General features: G+C 37.0%; 1 protein-coding gene and 1 pseudogene across 1 annotated transcript in view; one reads left to right on the top strand and one right to left on the bottom strand.

The window, feature by feature from the left end:
- Window positions 1-14,130, bottom strand: part of LOC124406401 (glutamate receptor ionotropic, NMDA 2B-like) — a 491,146-nt gene extending 477,016 nt beyond the window's left edge. The window contains 1 exon segment of the mRNA XM_046881810.1: window positions 13,731-14,130. Within this exon segment, the coding sequence (XP_046737766.1) occupies window positions 13,731-14,040 (310 nt within the window). The 5' untranslated portion in view covers window positions 14,041-14,130.
- A 287-nt stretch (window positions 14,131-14,417) lies between these two features.
- Window positions 14,418-16,414, top strand: LOC124406239 (annotated as a pseudogene).
- The last annotated feature ends 2,931 nt before the right edge of the window (window positions 16,415-19,345 follow it).

Raw genomic sequence — 19,345 nt, forward strand, 5'->3', positions numbered from 1 at the left:
GCGAAGAATCTTTACCCGGCCCAACTGCTTCCCTATCTTCCCGTGTATAAGCATGTCGTTTTATCTCAGGAACGCGTGAATTTTTAAATGAGACTTACACGGCTGGCACTCCCGATCTAACCTCAGTGTTATGTAGTAGGTTATTTATTATTCAATTGTTCATTACAAGTAAGTGTTACAGGTGAGTATATTAAGTAAGGATTATTCCGTTGCCATGTCTCTAGGTGAACTGTTACTGTCTTGCCCAGTGTCCCCAACCTCAGTTCGATCATTCCTAGTTCCCTGAGCCAGTATGACCAACCTCGGCGTGCCAATCATACCTAGCTCATTACACTCAGTGTAGAAGTCCGATTGAAATCTGTCGAGTGGTTTCCGCAGTATTAGCTGTCAAAGATGATGGAAAAAAACATTTTTCTTCTTCTTCTTTTTCTTCTTCTCCACGTCAGAACGCCTTGGTCGCAGGATTCTGATCAAACACATATAACAATTGACTTCAAATCTTGAACACAGGATTTTGACATCGAAATCTCGCCCCTATTGATTTTGGCATGAATCTGAATCTGTACTCGACCGGTAAAATACTGTTACGTATCTCTCTTCAGACCCTTAAATCTAACCGTCTGAAAAATGTAGAAGGAGTCTCTTGGAAACGACTGTCGTTTTGGAGAAACAATGTCTTTTATTTCTCTCTTTGAAAAGATTTCATGATCGTAACATCGACCTTGTATTTATTAATTAATAAACCGCCTCAACATTAATTTATCTGTGTATCGTGCCATTATTTTGTTAAGAAATAACAATACCATAATACTGCGAAGTGGGTCGATAAGAGATGAATAAACTAAAATAGCAGCTGGGTAAAGCAGTTATTAATTAATAATGCGGCAGCCCGATTATGTATTATTACGATGCTGTCACGCCGTCGATCTTCAAACATTTATGATAAATTATTATTTATTTATTTACATGTCATCAAATCTCGAAATCAACTGTCAAAGTTCATGAAATCAGTCATACCGACGGTCTCATGAAACAACTGAGTGAGTGAGTGAGTAAATCAGTGATCGAGTGTCGTAAGGGGGAAATAGAATGACGACTGCGGTTTCATGCAGATTGTTATTGTTAACCTTTCGATGGCTAGCATTTTTCCCTTGGAATTTGATATTTTTTAGAGGTATGATTGCATATGAACACTCAATACGTCCAGTGGAGTTTAAGAGTTATCAACGGACTCCTGAAAGGGCCAGTCCAACACTCTAAAGGTCAATTATTAGTGGCATCTGCATTACGGGCTCTTGTGATTTCACGAATCGGATCGTCCGAGGTAGGTGGTAATTCAAAATCGAACCAAAAAACAGATGAGATATTCTGCAATCGGATACAAATTCGAGAAACAGCTTGAATAACGATCAGAATGTAATCAGCAACATTTGTGAGATGCGTACATGGCTATTAAGCAAATGCCAAAAAGAAGGTTGTTGGCTCGTCATGAATCAAATAGAACTATGCTAAGCAAAGTTATTGGAAGAATAATCACGATGCTGCATTTATATCAGATGGTATGTTACTTCGTTAATTCTCATTAGATTATATCATCAGTAATGAAATAGAACCTTTTCTCAAACTCATTTTTGAATTGCTTGCGCATGTGGCGTTGAGGGTGATGTAAAGCTCGAGCCATGGTGGTTGTGCAAACTTTCAAACTCTATGCGCTTCGACTAATTTCAAACCTAAACCTAACCATTGCTTCAAATTTTGATGGTGAGTTTAGCACATTACTACCTGGTGGTGTAAAATGCTCCGGACAGAGAGGGCGGTCTTTGTGTTTCTCATGAAACTCTATAGGATAGTCCAAATCTACCTCCAGGATGTAACCGATCAGCAAATCATCCGGATGGGTTGTTATATCTACGGAATCATGCTCCTACTCGAACGAGTCGATAGGTAAATGCACGCTCATAGCCGCACCGTAAAGATTGTTTACGTCGAAATACATAAGATATGGTTCCACTTCATTCGCATCAAAATCTTTGCCTATAAATCTGTTATTGATGCAAGCATGTAGATTAGAGCATTGCGCCAAACCGACTTGAATGCCTCTTTCAATGAATAATACTATTTTGGGGTCATCTAAAAGTTGTGAATTTACTCTCGTGTGTTTGAGCATCGCGTCAAAAACAAGCCCTGGCGCCCTCTGGTAGTGCAACGAATTTAAATTGTAAGTTTTAAAACAGCTGGCCCGGAAATTTCGGAAAATATCAGCAAGTAAAAGAACATCAATCTTTCAATATAAAACGAAATAGGTCCCCAATGACTCTAAATTGAATTCCCTCCATACATTTTTAGCGTGCTCATAATCGGCATCTGTGATATTTGAATTGTAGAGGTGTCAGTAGAAATGATTGTTTGCAAGTAGCTGAGTTTTGACAAGTTTCTCCCACCAATCGACATATTCATGGGAAAAACTCGTTTCCGGGTCATCAAACTGAACCGCACAGGATTACTGTAAAATGTACGTGTTTATTGACATCGCCTAAATACTACAAAAGTTTACCGGTACTGCTGGTAATAAATTGAAACAAATCGATAAATCTGAAGCTCATCATCGTTTTGTCGACCCACTTCGTGAAGAATATATGTATATTGCTCCTTATTTATAGGTAGTATTGTAATTGCACTGGGCAAAGTTAAAGTTCTCTGAAATTCAAATGACATTGATTACGCGTAGGACCGCGATATTTACCCCCGAAGTGGCAATGACCGTGGCACTCTTCTCCTAGGGGGTAAACGGCTTTTTGCAAATGTAACAATTTCTCGCGCACATGTGATGATCGCTTTGTACTTCGGTTAGAAACTCCATCGGAATTACGTTTTTTATCAGTGGCTTTACTTCGAGCGTAAATCTTTAAGCTGTTGTATGAACCAATCTATGCAATCGGCATCGCGTTCACTATGAAACTCCGATAAGGTTTTATCGTAGACACAATGTACTTAGTATGCCACACTGTGCGGGATATGCTTTTGAATTTCATATGTTGTACGGTTTTGAAATTTATCTACGGGTTCAGGCTTTAATAGAGACCGGCGACATTCGAGATCGGCGTAAACAGCAAACGGGACAGCGCCTCTGTATTTGTAATTCTTAAACTTTCAATTTAAATCTTCACATTTTGAAAATTCCATGCGCAGTTTATTCAACATAACCCAATCCCGCCGATGGTTGTCGTAGGCGTGTTTTACGGTGATGTGGTATAAGCATCCGTCGCATAAAAACAATTTACCATCATGATCAGATAATTCTTTGCTAACCAATCTTGAAAGATTTCTGAGTCAAGCAAAGTGGAATCTTGGTGTGAACTCGCGGCCCATAATATCATGCTCGGGACAATCATTACTTTCAAGCATTAGTAGATGAATCTTGTCAACGTTTGCGGTATGCAAATTTTTACTCAAAATAATTAGCACGATGGCGCTTTTCTCGGATTTTGCATGATGTTTAGGATATGAATTGTCAGGATAATGGATTTTACACTGGGCAATGAACGTGAACGTTTATTTTAAGATAAGAAAAAGGGAACGATATAGTTATAAAGAAATTGAAAATGTTTGGCGCAGAGATGTTGCCTCTCATAAGGCCGGCAGCGAACTGCTCTCACTTCGCCCCTCTCCATGTACTTGCGATCGCAGCGCTCTCGGTCCCCGCAGGGCCGTCACACGAATTTCTAGGCCACGTTTTACAGATGCGAATAAATTTGAGATTCTATTCCGTATACAATACATTGATTTGCAAATTATCTAATTTTTCGAACTCTTCCACATTATGCATAGTAGCGGGGAATTTGATACCTGTGCAGTCCAACTCTGTAATATACTGGTGATAATGCACCCTCTTAGCTTTGGTATTGACTGGGTGGAGGGCTGCAGCTGTGGCTCAGAGAAGACATCTTTTGTCTTAACTTCTCACGTTGATCACCGCCTTCTTACGCTGAAGGTCCCCGGGCAGCGCGACCAATGTTGAAACCCCGGCGGCGAAAGACTGGTACCTACCAGTTGATGTTTACAGCCATATTGATAATCTCAATCATTCTCCAGTCAGAATCGCGCTGTTGAAAATCTTCAATCTTCACAAGCAGTTTGCTCTTTCCATCCGTGAACCAGCCTTTCATATTATTAAAGGGAAGCATCGTAACGTTGGATGTATTAAAGCTTTTAACTTCCGCGGCGATCCCATCGTGCTTTACGTTTTCGAATTTATTTTGACAATATTACATAAATTATTATAATCATACACCTATGGAAATTATCATAGAAATATGCGAAGATGAGACTGTAGCCACAATGATAGGTACAGAAAATAATGCTGATGATGATGATGATAATGATAGTGGTCATGAAAATGATGATGATTTTATGGATTATTTCGACGAATAAAACTACACCCAGAAAAATACTTCAGTCACGCCAGCAAAATCGTTTTGTTGGCAATTTTTGGTCGTCGTAACGAAAAACATTGTCAGTGTAACTCTTCATATTGTTGACACAACGAAATGAAACAGATTCGTTTTGTTGATCGTGATAAATCATTTTTATTGTTGAATTATTGTTGTACCGACAACCAAATGTTTTGGTGGTTGTGTACTACAACCTGCGCGCAAACAATGCGCACTCGTACAAATTCAAACCAAACGTCCGCGATAAATTTTATGTGTACCGGCAACCAAATGTTTTCGTTGTCAGTACTGTAACCTGCGCGTGAACGTTGCGCAGTGATGCGAATTCGCAACCGTCGCTGAGCACGCCGCATACTCAGTCGTCACGAGTGCAACAGGATTGCGGGAGCACGTGAAACAATTAGTGAAAAAACACTGATTATAAGTTTTATTGAAAACATGCACATGGACGATCAAACTAGACTGATTTTACGAGAGTGGGGCTTCGAATCACTGACCGAGGTCTTCCGAGGTAAGTGTAATATATCTTAAAATTAATATGATATTGGATTTCTGTGGCTGGCATAGCACGTGGCTTCCAAATTACATTGCCGGCAACGCTTGCCTAGAACGCCTCTCGTCGTAAATGTTATATTAACAAATTAGAATATTCTGACAATAAAATTCAAAGATTTACTAATTACCTATTGAAGCTACAACGTGACCTTGATATATATTTAATTCACGTAACGCGTTTGGTCAAGTAATGTTGGCGGTTAAAAGCACGTGTCTGAGATCTTATACAATACACTTTCGAGCGTACGGCTACATACATGTTTATGATTTTCGCATTACAATATGAATTATATGTATTATAATATGTCTGGAAGTTCTGGAAGACGAATCCATTTTCATTTTTTTCGATTTTAGTTATAAAAATAATTACTTTTGTGTGGACTAAAACATTTTGTAGTATTAACTATATCCGATTCCAAGAACAATGGTAGTTTATGTGGGATATTTCTAAACAAGCTGTCTATAGGCGAGGATATTTTCAGTACGAGCTAAAAGATGGTGAGTACTGAAAAATCATTCGTGTCGGTAAACAGTTTACAAGCATGCCACATACAATATTTTATTTAGTATCGGAAAAAACAATGTTAGCTTGAATAGTCGAAATTATATTGTTTGTAAGAGTCTCATAAACTCACGTCAGTTGTAGAAATATGTAAAGATAAAACACACACCGATAAAAAAAATCTGTTAAATCAAATAAAATGGTTTTTATGGGTGGCGAAGTGAACATTTAGTAGATTCATTTAAATATTGCTTGTACCAAGAAACAAGTTGTTTATTCCAACACTAATATTTTGTTGTTGCAACTAAATCTTTACTTCGCCGCCCGTAATCGCTGGTTCATTTCATTCATCAGATTCCGTTTGTAAGTAATATCTGTGGTCTGTATATATTTCACGAAGTTTTATTTGACGAATTCGTTTTTTCTTTTTTTCATGGTGTTCTATATGTACAGAAGAATGTATAGATCATGAAGCTCTGCGAGCCCTTAATCTAAATAGCAAAGAGCTCGATCAATTGGTACCAAAAATTGGTATACGATCAAAATTCAAAAAAGCCCTGGAAACCTATCAGTTAGTTATGTCGTCCCAGTTGGCAATTCTTTCAACGTCAACATCAGATACTAATTCTGACGTCTTTTTGTCTGATGATGTTATCAACTTAGAGGTACAGTTTTATTCACATCATTTGTATTGTCTATATACTCAAGTGATTAGAGCAAAAGTATTCAAGCAAAACATAATAGCATCTGTCAATTTAAGTATTTAATAATGCTGGACAAGCAATCGTAAAATAGGGTTATAGAATTTTTTAGATAATGACCATAACAATCAATAATCAAGTATATATATTCTTCGAATGACTGCCAGCGATAGAATGTTCGATTGAGTTTCGTTGTTAATGAAATTTTTTAAGAATCGCTTTTATTATTGACTGTTTATCATTGTTACAGGTTTGATAATATGCTACTGAATTTAAGAAACAGTTTGTAATCCTATAACTCGAGGGTACGGGTTTATTACTTGTTGATTCATATTCAGACTTTTATTGATAATTCACAGGATGTGCCGAATAAATCAGAACTGGAACAGAACGCAATTTCTATTACCAACCAATCAATTGAACGACAAATAACTGGATTGCAGTGCTTTCAGAACTTTCATGCTCTGCCAAACATAAATATAGAATTAAAGCAAGATAATGCAAATATCTCTGACAATAGTACTACAGATACAAAAACGGACAATTTAAAGAAAACTTTGAACGAACTTCCTATTTTTCTGAACAACGGCGTTAAATGTTTAGTAATTTCATTAATTATATAGCATGATATGAGATTTTGGCAGATGACAGAAATCTATAGCTCTTATCCTAATACACTTTATTATTTGACCACACTGTGTATGAAAATTACTAAAAAATGTTAAAATCTTCGTTGCACAATTTGTTTAAGATTTGAAAGCAGTTTTGGATGCGACGATTGTTGGTAAGGTGGTCCTTGAGGCGTACAATGTGCAAGGATGTTTCAATGATGCAACCCGTAGAAAACTTGTAGATGTTATAATAACGTCCTTACTAACCAAAGTTAATCAATTGGGTCAACCGTAAGCTTCAGTTATTTATTTATCAGGTTTAATGCCGGTACTGTAGCAAAATGAGTGACATTTCTGGATTTTTTGGGGATCATTTATAGGATTACTTTAAAAAACGAACATTTCAACGACTTGGCGAATAAGATTATGGAATTATTCCCAGACGAACAAAAGGATTTATATTATGTAAAGCCACAGACAGAGGGACCTCATCAAAAAATTTCTAAAGGAAAACTTGTCGACTTTTATAGAAGCAGACTCTGTCAATTGCTTAAAGTTGGACTTGTGACAAGTAAAAAACGAAAAATAAGTGCAATACAGGACGTGTCATATAAGCATTTATGCGTTTCGGCAACATTTAAGTAATAAACATAGCAATGACACGGAATTAATTACAGAGGATATTGTAATAGAAAACACCTTGAAACCAGAGTCATTAAATAACAGCTTGAATCCACTAGCAGTACTTGAATCTAAAAATCAAGAATGTGTCGAGTCCGTTACATCAGACAGTATGGATCGAGATATTAGAAATCGAATAAAAATTTCTGCTGCATCTTTTATTTCTGATTTATACAGTGATACTAAGTTGACACAAAAACACGTTTAGACTATGATCGAGGCAACAGGAGAGTTTATCAAAGGTACAATTTTCGATGAACTCAAAAGTGAGATTTTATCGAAATTAGAAATATTGAAAGTGAGTGACAAAGAACAGATAGAACAAGCTTTTGCAGTATGTGAAACACCTTTCGCAGGTTTACAAACCTATCATCGAAGGATACAATATTTGAAAGACCTCGGCTGTTATATAGAACCGATGAGTTACGTAATTGGCAATACTCTGCAAAGCAGAAAAATTAACGGAATATTTACATTAACTCCGGTGAATGTTTCAGGTCAATTTATTTCGATAAAGCTTGTATTACAAAAATTGTTCAAGATGCCTTCACTACTACAAATTATTTTTAACTACATGAATAAATTGTCCAAAGACTCTGATTTGACTTCGAACATAGTACAAGCCAAGCTATTCAAAAAGATATGTACTAGATTTCCCGGAAAAGTATTTTTACCAATTATCATATATTTTGATGAATTTGAAACGAACAACCCTCTTGGAGACCACGTAGGTACACACAAACTTGGTGCTGTATACTTTTCTTTGCCGTGTATGCCCGTCGAGTTTAAATCCAACCTGGAAAATATATTTCTGACTCTCCTGTTTTGCGATACTGATAGAGTAGAATTCGGAAATAAGGCCACATTTATGCCACTTCTAAATGAGTTGGAAGATATGGAAAAAAATTCAGTTTTCACTTGGAATGGTACAGATATTTACGTTTCGTGTGTTTTTATAATTGGTGACAATTTAGGGGTACACGAAATGTCCGGTTTCGTCCAAAGTTTTTCTGCCAATTACCCATGCAGATTTTGTAAAGTACCTAGACAAACTCTCAAAAGCCAAACTGTCGAAGATGTTAACTTGATTCGAACCATTCCGAATTATGAGAAGGATGTTAACCTTAATGATGTTACCCGAACTGGTATTTCTGAATCTTGCATTTTTAATAATTTAGGTTCCTTCCATTGCATTAAAAATGCAGCTCCTGATTTAACACATGATTTTTACGAAGGAATAGGTCCATACGATATGTCAAATATAATCTTACATTTTGTCGACGAATCAAAACTGTTTACTATACATCAACTGAACAATCGCATTGGAGGATTTGACTTTGGTATAGACTCTGGGAACAGACCGCATTTTCTAAAAAAAAAAAAAACTCCAAGTTAGACGATTAGGAATATCTGCTTCCGAAACAGCGACATTTATCAAATATTTTGGTCTTGTAATTGGAGATATGATCCCTGAAAATAATAGTTACTGGAAACTGTATCTTCATTTGCGGAAACTATTTGACATACTTACCTTGCGTTCATTCTCCGAACAAGATTCGACACATTTAGAGACTCTTATTAAAGAACATAATGAAATGTACGTTCAATTATTTGGTAGCACATTAAAACCTAAGCATCATTTTATGTTGCATTATCCCCGCTTGATGCGGAATGTTGGACCATTAATTAATATCTCATGTATTCCATATGAGGCAAAGCACAAGCCATCAAAAGTCGCAGCGCATGAATCTACCTTATACTTTAGCCGTCAAAAGTCAACTACAGTTGTGTGACCGATTTATGAATAGCAGATGCCTCCAACATAAAAAAATGTTTGGTCCGGATACCACTTTAAATGTAAGAAATAATTCTTTGTTCACAAAATTCAGTCACCTATTGCCCGACTCATTTCACGCTGTATCATGGGTGAAATTTAAAGGGCTACTTTATAAGCCAAATGTAGTCTTGAATGTCGAAAATAAAAATGGTATACCTGTTTTTGCAATGATTACAATAGTTTGTCTTGACAATGACAAAGAAATATTTTTTATAGCTCGTTTGTTGAGAACAGTGACCTTCAATGTGCACGTACATGCATATCAAGTCGAATGGACAAATTCCTGGTTAAGCTACCAATATCAGTCATTGTATAATTATGCGCCTACTTACGTTTATAACCAATGTTATGTAACACTCAATCATTTATAAAATACATATATAAATATATATATCTGTGTTCTGTAATTGAGCATTGATGTTATTATTTCATAACCCTGCATACATATAATCTGAATGTGCACATTATATTTTGTATACACTTATTACATATTTGTTGTGTCAACAAATTGGACCGGATCTGCGGTATAGTCCAGTAAATGATAACGAATTGAATATAAAAAAACGGAATTATATATGTCAATTCTTTGTAATTGAAAAGAATTCACATATGTCTTTTTAATTCTATCTCATTCGTGGTAATTCCGCTTTCTCATGCTCAATTCGTTTCTGTTCACTGCAAACAATTCCTTTAGTGGGTTCAACAAATTGGAGCGGAGCTGGCAACCATTCCTTTTGTTGGTTCAACAAATCGAAGCTGAGCTGGCAACAATTCCTTTTGTTGGTTCAACAAATTAGAGCCGAGCTGGCAATAATTCCTTTTGTTGGTTCAACAAATCGAGGTGGAGCTGGCAACAATTCCGTTAGTTGGTTCAACAAATCAAAGCGGAGCTGGCAACAATTCCTTTTGTTGGTTCAACAAATCGGAGTAGAGCTGCCAACAATTCATTTCGTTGATTCCACAAAATATTTGTGCATATTTTGATTTGTTGTCTCAACCAAATTATTTTACCATATCGATTTTGTAATAATTACTTAATTGTTTTGCTGTCCATACAAAAGAAATGGGTTGTTGTTACAAAACGATCCAACAAAATTTTTTTGTATGCTTGACAAAAATATTTGGTTGTATAAATGGTAGCAAAAAAATTTTGTTGGTTCAACAAATTTTTTGTTGCGGTAACGAAAGTTTTTTCTGGGTGTATGTATTACAAAAAATTACACAATTATTCATCATATATTTTCTCACGAATGAAATTAATAATATATACATCTATTTTACAAAAACGGATGAAGATTATAAAGATATATGTGTAATTGTGATAAATTTTATTTATCTAGATGTGTAAATGATCTTAGTGAATATGTCCCTTTTAATTCTCTATATGAGCGATCATGTAATTGTTGTAAATTCTATTTGTATTTTCACACATATTTTCTACATTTCTTAAACAGGCAGTTGCATTCCACACAGTCTTCAACTAAAGGATTCGGTCCATCCATTATATCGCCATCAGGTCTTGGTGTACCTATGATGCAGGGTACATCTGCGGTAACCGGCGATGCTGACATCCATTTTTATATTCTCCGGCAGTTTATCCCACGCATCATTGATGGAATTTGATGCGAACGTGTAGACGAATTCTAATGGCAAAAACGCAATATCCTCATACCTCATTGCTCTTAAATCACCCAATTCTTTGTATAGGTTGAACGATTTCTCGAGAGCCTATACACTCTTTCAAATACCAACTCCTCAACCGTTGCATGTTTTCAAAAGCGTAGTTGTATCCAGGATATATTCAGGGTTGTCATCATACCAAATCGGTCATTCTCCCGCGTGTTTCCAAATATTATCCGACGGGAAGTATCCATGGCTTAAGTCATGCCAGCGTGTCGCTTCCGTGAGTTTGAATTTTTCCATATTAATAACAGGTGTTGTATCATCGAGGATCTTCATCAGCCATGCAGAGCTTCTCCGCTCATTTGACGTATAAATAACACGAATTTCTCACCATTTTTCTCACAATCTTCAGTATATCCTTGTGAGATTTGTTGCAGGCATTCCTTGGTATTTTGTGATGATTGCGTGTTAACCAGTCGTTAGTAGCTTTATATACAACAGATAAACTAGCCAAATCAAAGAGTGGTTTGATGAGGATGTGCTCCAACCCCGATCCGTTTATGTAGATGACTGTGACTTCTTTGGGTACAAGCTTCTTGCCATGACCGATGAAATATTGCACGTCCGGGATGATCTTCATGTTGTAGATGGATGCTGAGCTCGATTTTTCTGAAATATCGGTCGACGACTGACTATTCGTTCTCCTGTACACCAGCTTTTACCTCCTCGATGACGAATTTGGTAGAAGTGGTGAAGATGATATAAATTATTTATGGTACATGACTGCATAAAAATTCAAACTTGTTGAACTTCTCCCCATGGTATTTCAACTGTAAACAATCTACCCCAGCCATATTACACATTTCAGCCAGCTGATTCGAATCTTCTTGCAGAATTCTCGTGATTCTTGGTGGTAACAAGACGTTGTATCCCCCCTGAATTTCTGCCAGAACACGTACCCCGAATTTCATTATGACTAGTCTCAGTCCGGTGAAGATATACATCCCTTCAATTTCATGTTACGTCATCTTCTTGGTCGGCTGATTCTCCAGGCGGTTGACATGGTTGATTTTTCCTAAACCCATTGCGTTTCAGGCGGAGTTTCTTTTTTCAGAAGTGCGAACAGTTCACGACGAGAAGACGATGAGAACAGAGTGACTATCGAAACGAGCCGGCATTTCATATACCATCCACCCCCGCAAAAATTTTCTATGAAGCAAGACTCGACATGCATTTCGTGGGAAAAATTTATATGCACCTCTCGCCGACCTCCATCCCGTAATCGACAGCTGGCATTTTGTATCAACTTTTTTGAGGAATCCCATGTCTGTGACAGATTAATTTGAACAGTGACGTTTGGCATTTGTGAGAAAATTTTTTATACACTCATTTGTTTATATTGCCACCCACCCAGTTTATTGTCGGCATCATCTGAACGGCCACATTTCCTGGATTTTTTTTAATAGGTCAAACGTTTAAACGTTAAACCGGTTATTGATAACTTTTCGCCATCCAACAGGACTCGACAGGAGTTTTGACCCCCCTCGCGCCCTCGGGGAGCCCACGGAACGCCGTCATATTGTCCCAGAACTGTCGTATATCATCTACTCCGATGAATTATTTGACAATGATTGCACCTATGTGAACCTGGCACCCAATATGTTTAAAGATCAATTTTCAAAATTTCTATCGATTCTGAATTGTTTATATTTGTTTATAGTAAAGAAATTTTCGTATGTAATACAAAATCTAAGAAGATATAACGTTTCCGAAACTGGGGTTCACCCCACTTTAAACTTTTCGAAAATCGTAAATGCTGCAAGTGCAGAATCGTTTGTAGTTGATTGAAGTAGAAGAATTTTCGTTTATAGTAGTCCTGGAAGAAAGTAACAGTGATTTTGAAGTTTTCGAAAAATTAAAATTTGGTATTCTTTGAGGTGCATCGGATATTAACGTTCCTATGAACACGGAATCGTTTGTAGTTGATTGTAGTGAAAGAATTTTCGTTTGTAGTCGAAGAAGAAGTCAGCGATTACTTAAACGATGATTCGAAAATGTTGAATAATGGCACGTCAAATGTTACCAAATTTTGACTTTGGTACAAACGATTTAGAATCGATAGAAATTTTAAAAATTAATTTTTGAACATATCGGGTCCCAGGTTCACATAGCTGCAATCATTGTCAAATAATTCATCGGCAACAACTTCAGACTCCACGTATTTGAAAATTTCCTTAAACAATCGATTGAAAAATCTGTTTTTGATTATTTTAACAATAGCGCACCCTCCCGAAAACTCTGGAAAAATTACAGCAAATTACGAATGACGCAACGTACAAACTGAAAAAAAGAAGTCAGTCACTTTTTAAACTCAATCAGAGATCGACAATTTAATCCTGAAAAGATTTTTCACAGCTCGAGTTTGGCGCGAAAAAATTCTAAAAAATTCTTGAGCATAAACATCAACATCCGCCTGTTCTCAAAATTTTTTCATATTTTTCGAAGTAAAAATGGCGTGGGATTCGCAACAAAATCGAAATCCACGTTATTCCAAGTTTCCAGCATAATAATGAATATAGAGGTTTTAAACTTGGGCTAACCAGGTTTTTGAGGTAGCTCGAAAATGTGGCGTATAGCAAATCCGGATTGGTTCAGGGGTACATGCATCTCATATGCAAACCCGGCTAAGCTCTTTCAAGTGTAAATAATTTCTTGCCGAAATGAAATGAGCTTCATAAGGAAAAATATGGTAGAAGTCTGAATATTCACCTCTCGGACTGGGAGTGAGCTCCATCATGACGGTCCTCACGTGATTCTGAGTGAAGTTGTACTTCCTCAAGAAGACGAACTTCGGTGGTCCCCTGGCCTTGTGAAGACTACCAATGGCGGTATTTATAGCTTTGAAGTATTCACGAGCCCCGAAGTTGGTATGGGGCACGATCAATCCGACAGTTAAATTTTGTACCAATTTATCACTGGACACCGAATATGGTAGACCAGGTTTGGCAATTGGCCAAGGACTTGCGTGAGATATTAACAACAACCCAGATATGAGGAAAACACTGAATAAATACTGCATTGTTCACAAAGTACAGCAGACACTCGTATGGTTCATTTGTTATACGCTTCAGCAAATTATGTTCATATGGATAATTGTGATTTTTGTTCAATATCGTTTCGTCATTCTTTTTTAACGAATCGTCCACATTCCGAAACTCTTTCGCATCAGTTAATTTCGTCGTACCGGTTTTAAATATTATCACTTACGGTCGCATGTGTATTCAGGTTGCTGAATACTTCCATTTTCATACTGTCAAATTTATTCAATAAGTGAGAGAAAATGAATTGGTTTTATCGCCTAATGATGAGCAATTAATGTGTCACAACGGCCGTATGTATGCTGTGATGTCAAATTAATAAAACTGGCTGTAAATTCAAATCGCGTCTGGTATACAAATGCAACAATCTCTTACACTTTGTGTGCATCTACTTTCAACGATGCATGATCTGATAGTCACAGGCATCGTTAAACTTTTGTAATAGAAACTCGACTCTTGTTTTTTTTTTCAAATCAGATAACTGACAGCAATATTCTTCAATTTTTCATTTCGTCAGGTTATGGGCCTAGGCGTTTTGTATAACGTGCAGCCAGGCTAGAAGTATAAAATTACCGATTAGCACACGCGTGATATTGATGAAGAATATGACGAAAATATTGTCACAATGTATCTTAATATATAAACAGCGCTGCGCAACACAAATCTTACAGGGGAAGATATTCTTGACATGGCTGGAATGAATAGACCACGACTGAAATTTTCAGAGACCGATGGCAATTCAAAAAGTACTAAAACTAGTGAAACCGTATATTTCGATTTCTCCAAAGGATTGCATTCAAGGGGTAAAAGATATATACAAATCTGTACACTAATTACTGTTATCATTTTTAAGAGTATAGGGTGCAATTAGCGGCACTCCCAACGTTGTGGTATTGAAAGAGCGCAGTGGGTCTCTTTCCCCTTCATGCCACTGATCTTTACCCACCACTGAATGCGGAATACTCTAAAATGCGTGTCAGCAAATAAACGTCAGTGGCGGCCACTTGCGTTATGGCTTTGTACCACCCACGTGACCTCGTGCACTATTGGTATATTATTCATACATATATTGTTTACTCCAGATTTCCACTAAAACAGCGAGAGATCCTCTGGTCATGACTGAACTCCATGCAGTTCGGAATAAATTTTCTGCCAAAAAATGGATGAAATTGTGTTCAGATCATTTCAAAAAGAATTAGTTGAAAAAACCAAGTGTCGATGTGACAGTAGCTGAAAGCAGCCCTGGAGACCCACGCACGTTTTACAGGTACCGCACATCAATTGTAAATTCTGTAAAATGTTCAGCTCTAACGATATTTAGCATATTGGTATGTCATTCATTATATGCTACTACCTGTACGATATGATGCATATAATTTCTCGTAATTTTGTGTTAGTGTGCCAAGAAAATGAATCTATTTTTGATATTTGGAATCAACCTGATTTGTCCTGTTGAATGGAGTCACCCTAAGGTTTAAAGCAAACGCTGATTGTCTGCTGCAGAAATATAGTACCCTTGATCTTTCAGCTTTCCACATATAGGTGCCCAGTTACTAGAGAAGTGGATTGCAAACCTAGGATTTGTAAACTGCATTTTTCATCCCAGGAGCTTATTTTATTCTGAGCATTTTGAAAAATCCTGTTTTCGTCCATCCGGTTACACTCATGGCCAACTACTGCGATAGCGTGATACTACAGTCCCTACAATTTTTGTTTCTACAACATCTGAAGGTATAATTCATGATTTGAACATAATTACACCAATTTGTAAAATTACGTCCTGGGATCATATACAGTAACAACGATATCTTGCAGGAGTTCGAGATTTAATTCCTCAATGGTTAAATGTACCTTTTATTGTAAGTTTCAGAAAGACTTGGACTAGAAATAGACGAACTGGTTCATCTGAAGAGTCGCCTGCTGCAAAACGTCTTCCAGCTGAGAGTGATTCAATGGTTGACGTTGTTATATCTCGTGCATTGAATCAAACTGGAGAGTCGCAAGTTACTGCCCAATACAGTAAACTTGCAAGCACGCTGAGTACCAGACACCGCGCCGTATTCAACTCACTCAACATGACTATCACTATAAACACACACCAAGGATGATGAAAAACTAATTATCTGCTACCAACGAAAGACTGCGGAGGATGAAAGTGGAAAGGCGGGTCACAAGCAGAAACTTAACCCACTACTGCAGAAGAAAGTTCGCTCACTGAAGGATATTGTAAGTGAACTCCGTAGACTCGCGTGTTTAGATTCCATTGCTGATGAAGATATTTCTCACAATCAGTTTCTGAATCAATACATAAACAATAAAAATAATATTTGTGAAGAAAGTCTTGCGGCAAAATAAAAAAAAATCAATAAAAAATTCAAAAAAGAATGTAGGGCTAGGAATATCAAGACAGAGATACCCACCGGCTTTGGGGTCAATTGGAATGATGCTGCACTTTTATTTCCCAAAAGCTTATGGGTTTGTGCGTCGGAAATTTTGTAACGCTTTTCAGGAGCCTAGTACTTTGAGATCTTGGTATGCAACAATCAATGGTGAGCCAGGATTTACATTGGAAAGCTTTGATGCTTTAAAATTGAAATTATTGGAAACAGAAAGTGTCGGCAGAGAAGTTCTAGTTGGTTTCATGCTAGATAAAATTAGTATTAAAAAAGGGGTGTAGTACCTCTCTAACGGAATCGTTAGAGGTTAAGTAGACTTCGAAAGCAGCATAGACACGTGTGGCACTGTTCCGTTAGCCATGGATGCGTAAGTGATGATGCCTGTATCAATAGACAGTAGCTTGGAAGATCCCTTTGGAATATTTTCTGATCAGTGGCATCGATTCGGAAACCAATCCTGAACTGGGCACAAAAGGCTTAACACGTTTGCACGAAATTAGGGTAAAAGCAGTTTCTGTGAGGTTAGATGATCCTTCCGAACATTTTGCGACAGTGCGCTTACTTGGAGCAAGTTTTGACCTGCTGAATCCAAAGCCCTTCTTTCCATACCCATCCAGTGGGCACAAAGTTAAGGTAATATTTGACGCCTGCCATATATGTTAAACTTGGTGAGAAACTGCATAGCTGAGTTGAAAATTCTCAAAGACGGCGAAGGTAACTTGATTCAATGGAAGTTCATAGTAGCTTTGGCTGATCTACAAGCGGAAGAAGGACTACGGGCTGAAAATTAACTTAAGACTGTTCAATACTGGTACAATACAAGTTCAATGCAATATGAAGATAAATTGATCCTGACGGTGATCGGAAGGTAAATGACGTGCGCGGCACTTCCACGATCTTATATCCTGGTGGGAGGGTTGTTTGTTGTTTCGTCTATCGCAGTCATTTGGACCATTCCTATCCTGTTACGCGTCCCGTGGAACCTTTAAATGTTACACTACGGCAAGCCGATATTCCAAAGAGAAGGTAACCGACAGCTGTGCAAAACTCAATAGCCTACATATCTTATGGGAACAAACAGATTGTCATCAGACTACTAAGCATTGACTTCGCTTATCTGTTGTTTAGCACCACTAACTTCTCACCAAGAAGACTGATATACATCTGTCAATACTTAGGTGAACGATATGCTACCCGTTTTCATATTGACTGAATCATCTAACCTCATATGATATCTACAAAAACAATAATAACATGAGGATGAAGTCAATAACATTGCTGTAACGATGCATGTTTGAGAAAAATCTTGACTTTGCACCTTCGAGAACGTACGATAATTAGTAAACCATGATAAACAAAACGTACTTCCACTTTGAAAAGCCAACTCTCAAAAGTCATTTTAAAATCGGGTAATAATAATTTTTTCCCTGATGTCGGGTTACAATAATATTACTAACTTCAGCCTCATATACTAAGCTAAAATCATTTACGCTGTCCCAACTACATACATAATAAAATCCTGATTGTTTTTCGTTTTATCTTTCACAGTCACCTGGCCCATTCTTATCCGACCGTTGATCTATTAAACTCACTAATATTATGTTGCAGCATAACTACGTCCTAACACAAAAGGGCAGCTACTTGGAATTTGGCACTCCATGTAACACTCATTGTCTCGAACCGTCTTTCATTGTCTTGCCAATCACACACTTCATCTACCTATCCATCAGCACCATTGACTTTCCAGCAGCATGCGGTATGCACTAACCACAATACTATTACTAATAAACCACCTGTTACCATATGAAACACACTATAGACTTTATAAACATATAGTAGTAGTGAAAATGCAAGACTAATTGTATGTTTTTCGTTTCATATGGGATTGTTGTTCTATTTGTTTTTAAAGATACTTCCATTATTCTTATTAACACGTTTGTGACAGAAATTGTGCTCCGTGTTAACGACAGTGCAAATGAGGATGTGAACTAACCGGATGCTTTGGATGGAAGAGTTGAACACCCATGAAATACGGTGAATGCCCCACTGAGAACTTCTGAATTTCTGTGCGGATTGGGAACTCTTTTACGATCATATCTCTCAAGCCTGTCTATCTGCTTCGACTGTCGAAGTACACGACCCCGAAGCTAGCAGCCAGAATTGGCAGCTAAACGTTCTAAGGTTCATTCGAATAAGGTAGTGAAGTCTAAGAATTCAAAATTTTGTGAAATGACTTGAATCCCCAACACAGAATTGTTTAAATTGTTTTGAATATATAAAACCTTTATTATATTTATCATATTTCTAATATTTCATAATATACCGGTGGCTTTTGTATTTGAAATGAAACTGTTCCGAATGTTCTACATCACCGACAAACTTGAAAAATCATTCCAAAATTGTTTGAAACATATGAAATCCTAATTTTTGTTCAGCTTCTTGTGTAATCATTTCACATCAAATCGCTAGAAGTTGTTAAAAGCATTTGAAATAGCTGATATTTGTAAACTAGTGAAATCAATTAATATTAGTATAATCAAAGCTGGAATGAATTTGAAAATGCCGAAGTAATTGAGAGTAGTATGAAATCTTTTAAAATCTATGAGACTGCTCCAATTGGTTGAATTAGGTCCTGCGTTACTTGTGACGTAACACACTTAATAGATTATATAATATGGACCGTACTGATTGTCATAGTACTTTACACATACATTAAATTCACGGTTTACCGCAGTGTCTGATTAAATATGTATTAGGTACTGTATTACTTGTAAAGTTCTTTTAACACTTGTGGTGCTGTACTTAATACACAAACTATCATGACGATATACCCTAGTGTTCTAACAGAAAAATATCTCCCTTTAGTACGATTTTTTGTTGTTTAATCATA

Source organism: Diprion similis, chromosome 5 (genome assembly GCF_021155765.1).
Source record: "Diprion similis isolate iyDipSimi1 chromosome 5, iyDipSimi1.1, whole genome shotgun sequence".
Lineage (NCBI taxonomy): Eukaryota > Metazoa > Arthropoda > Insecta > Hymenoptera > Diprionidae > Diprion > Diprion similis.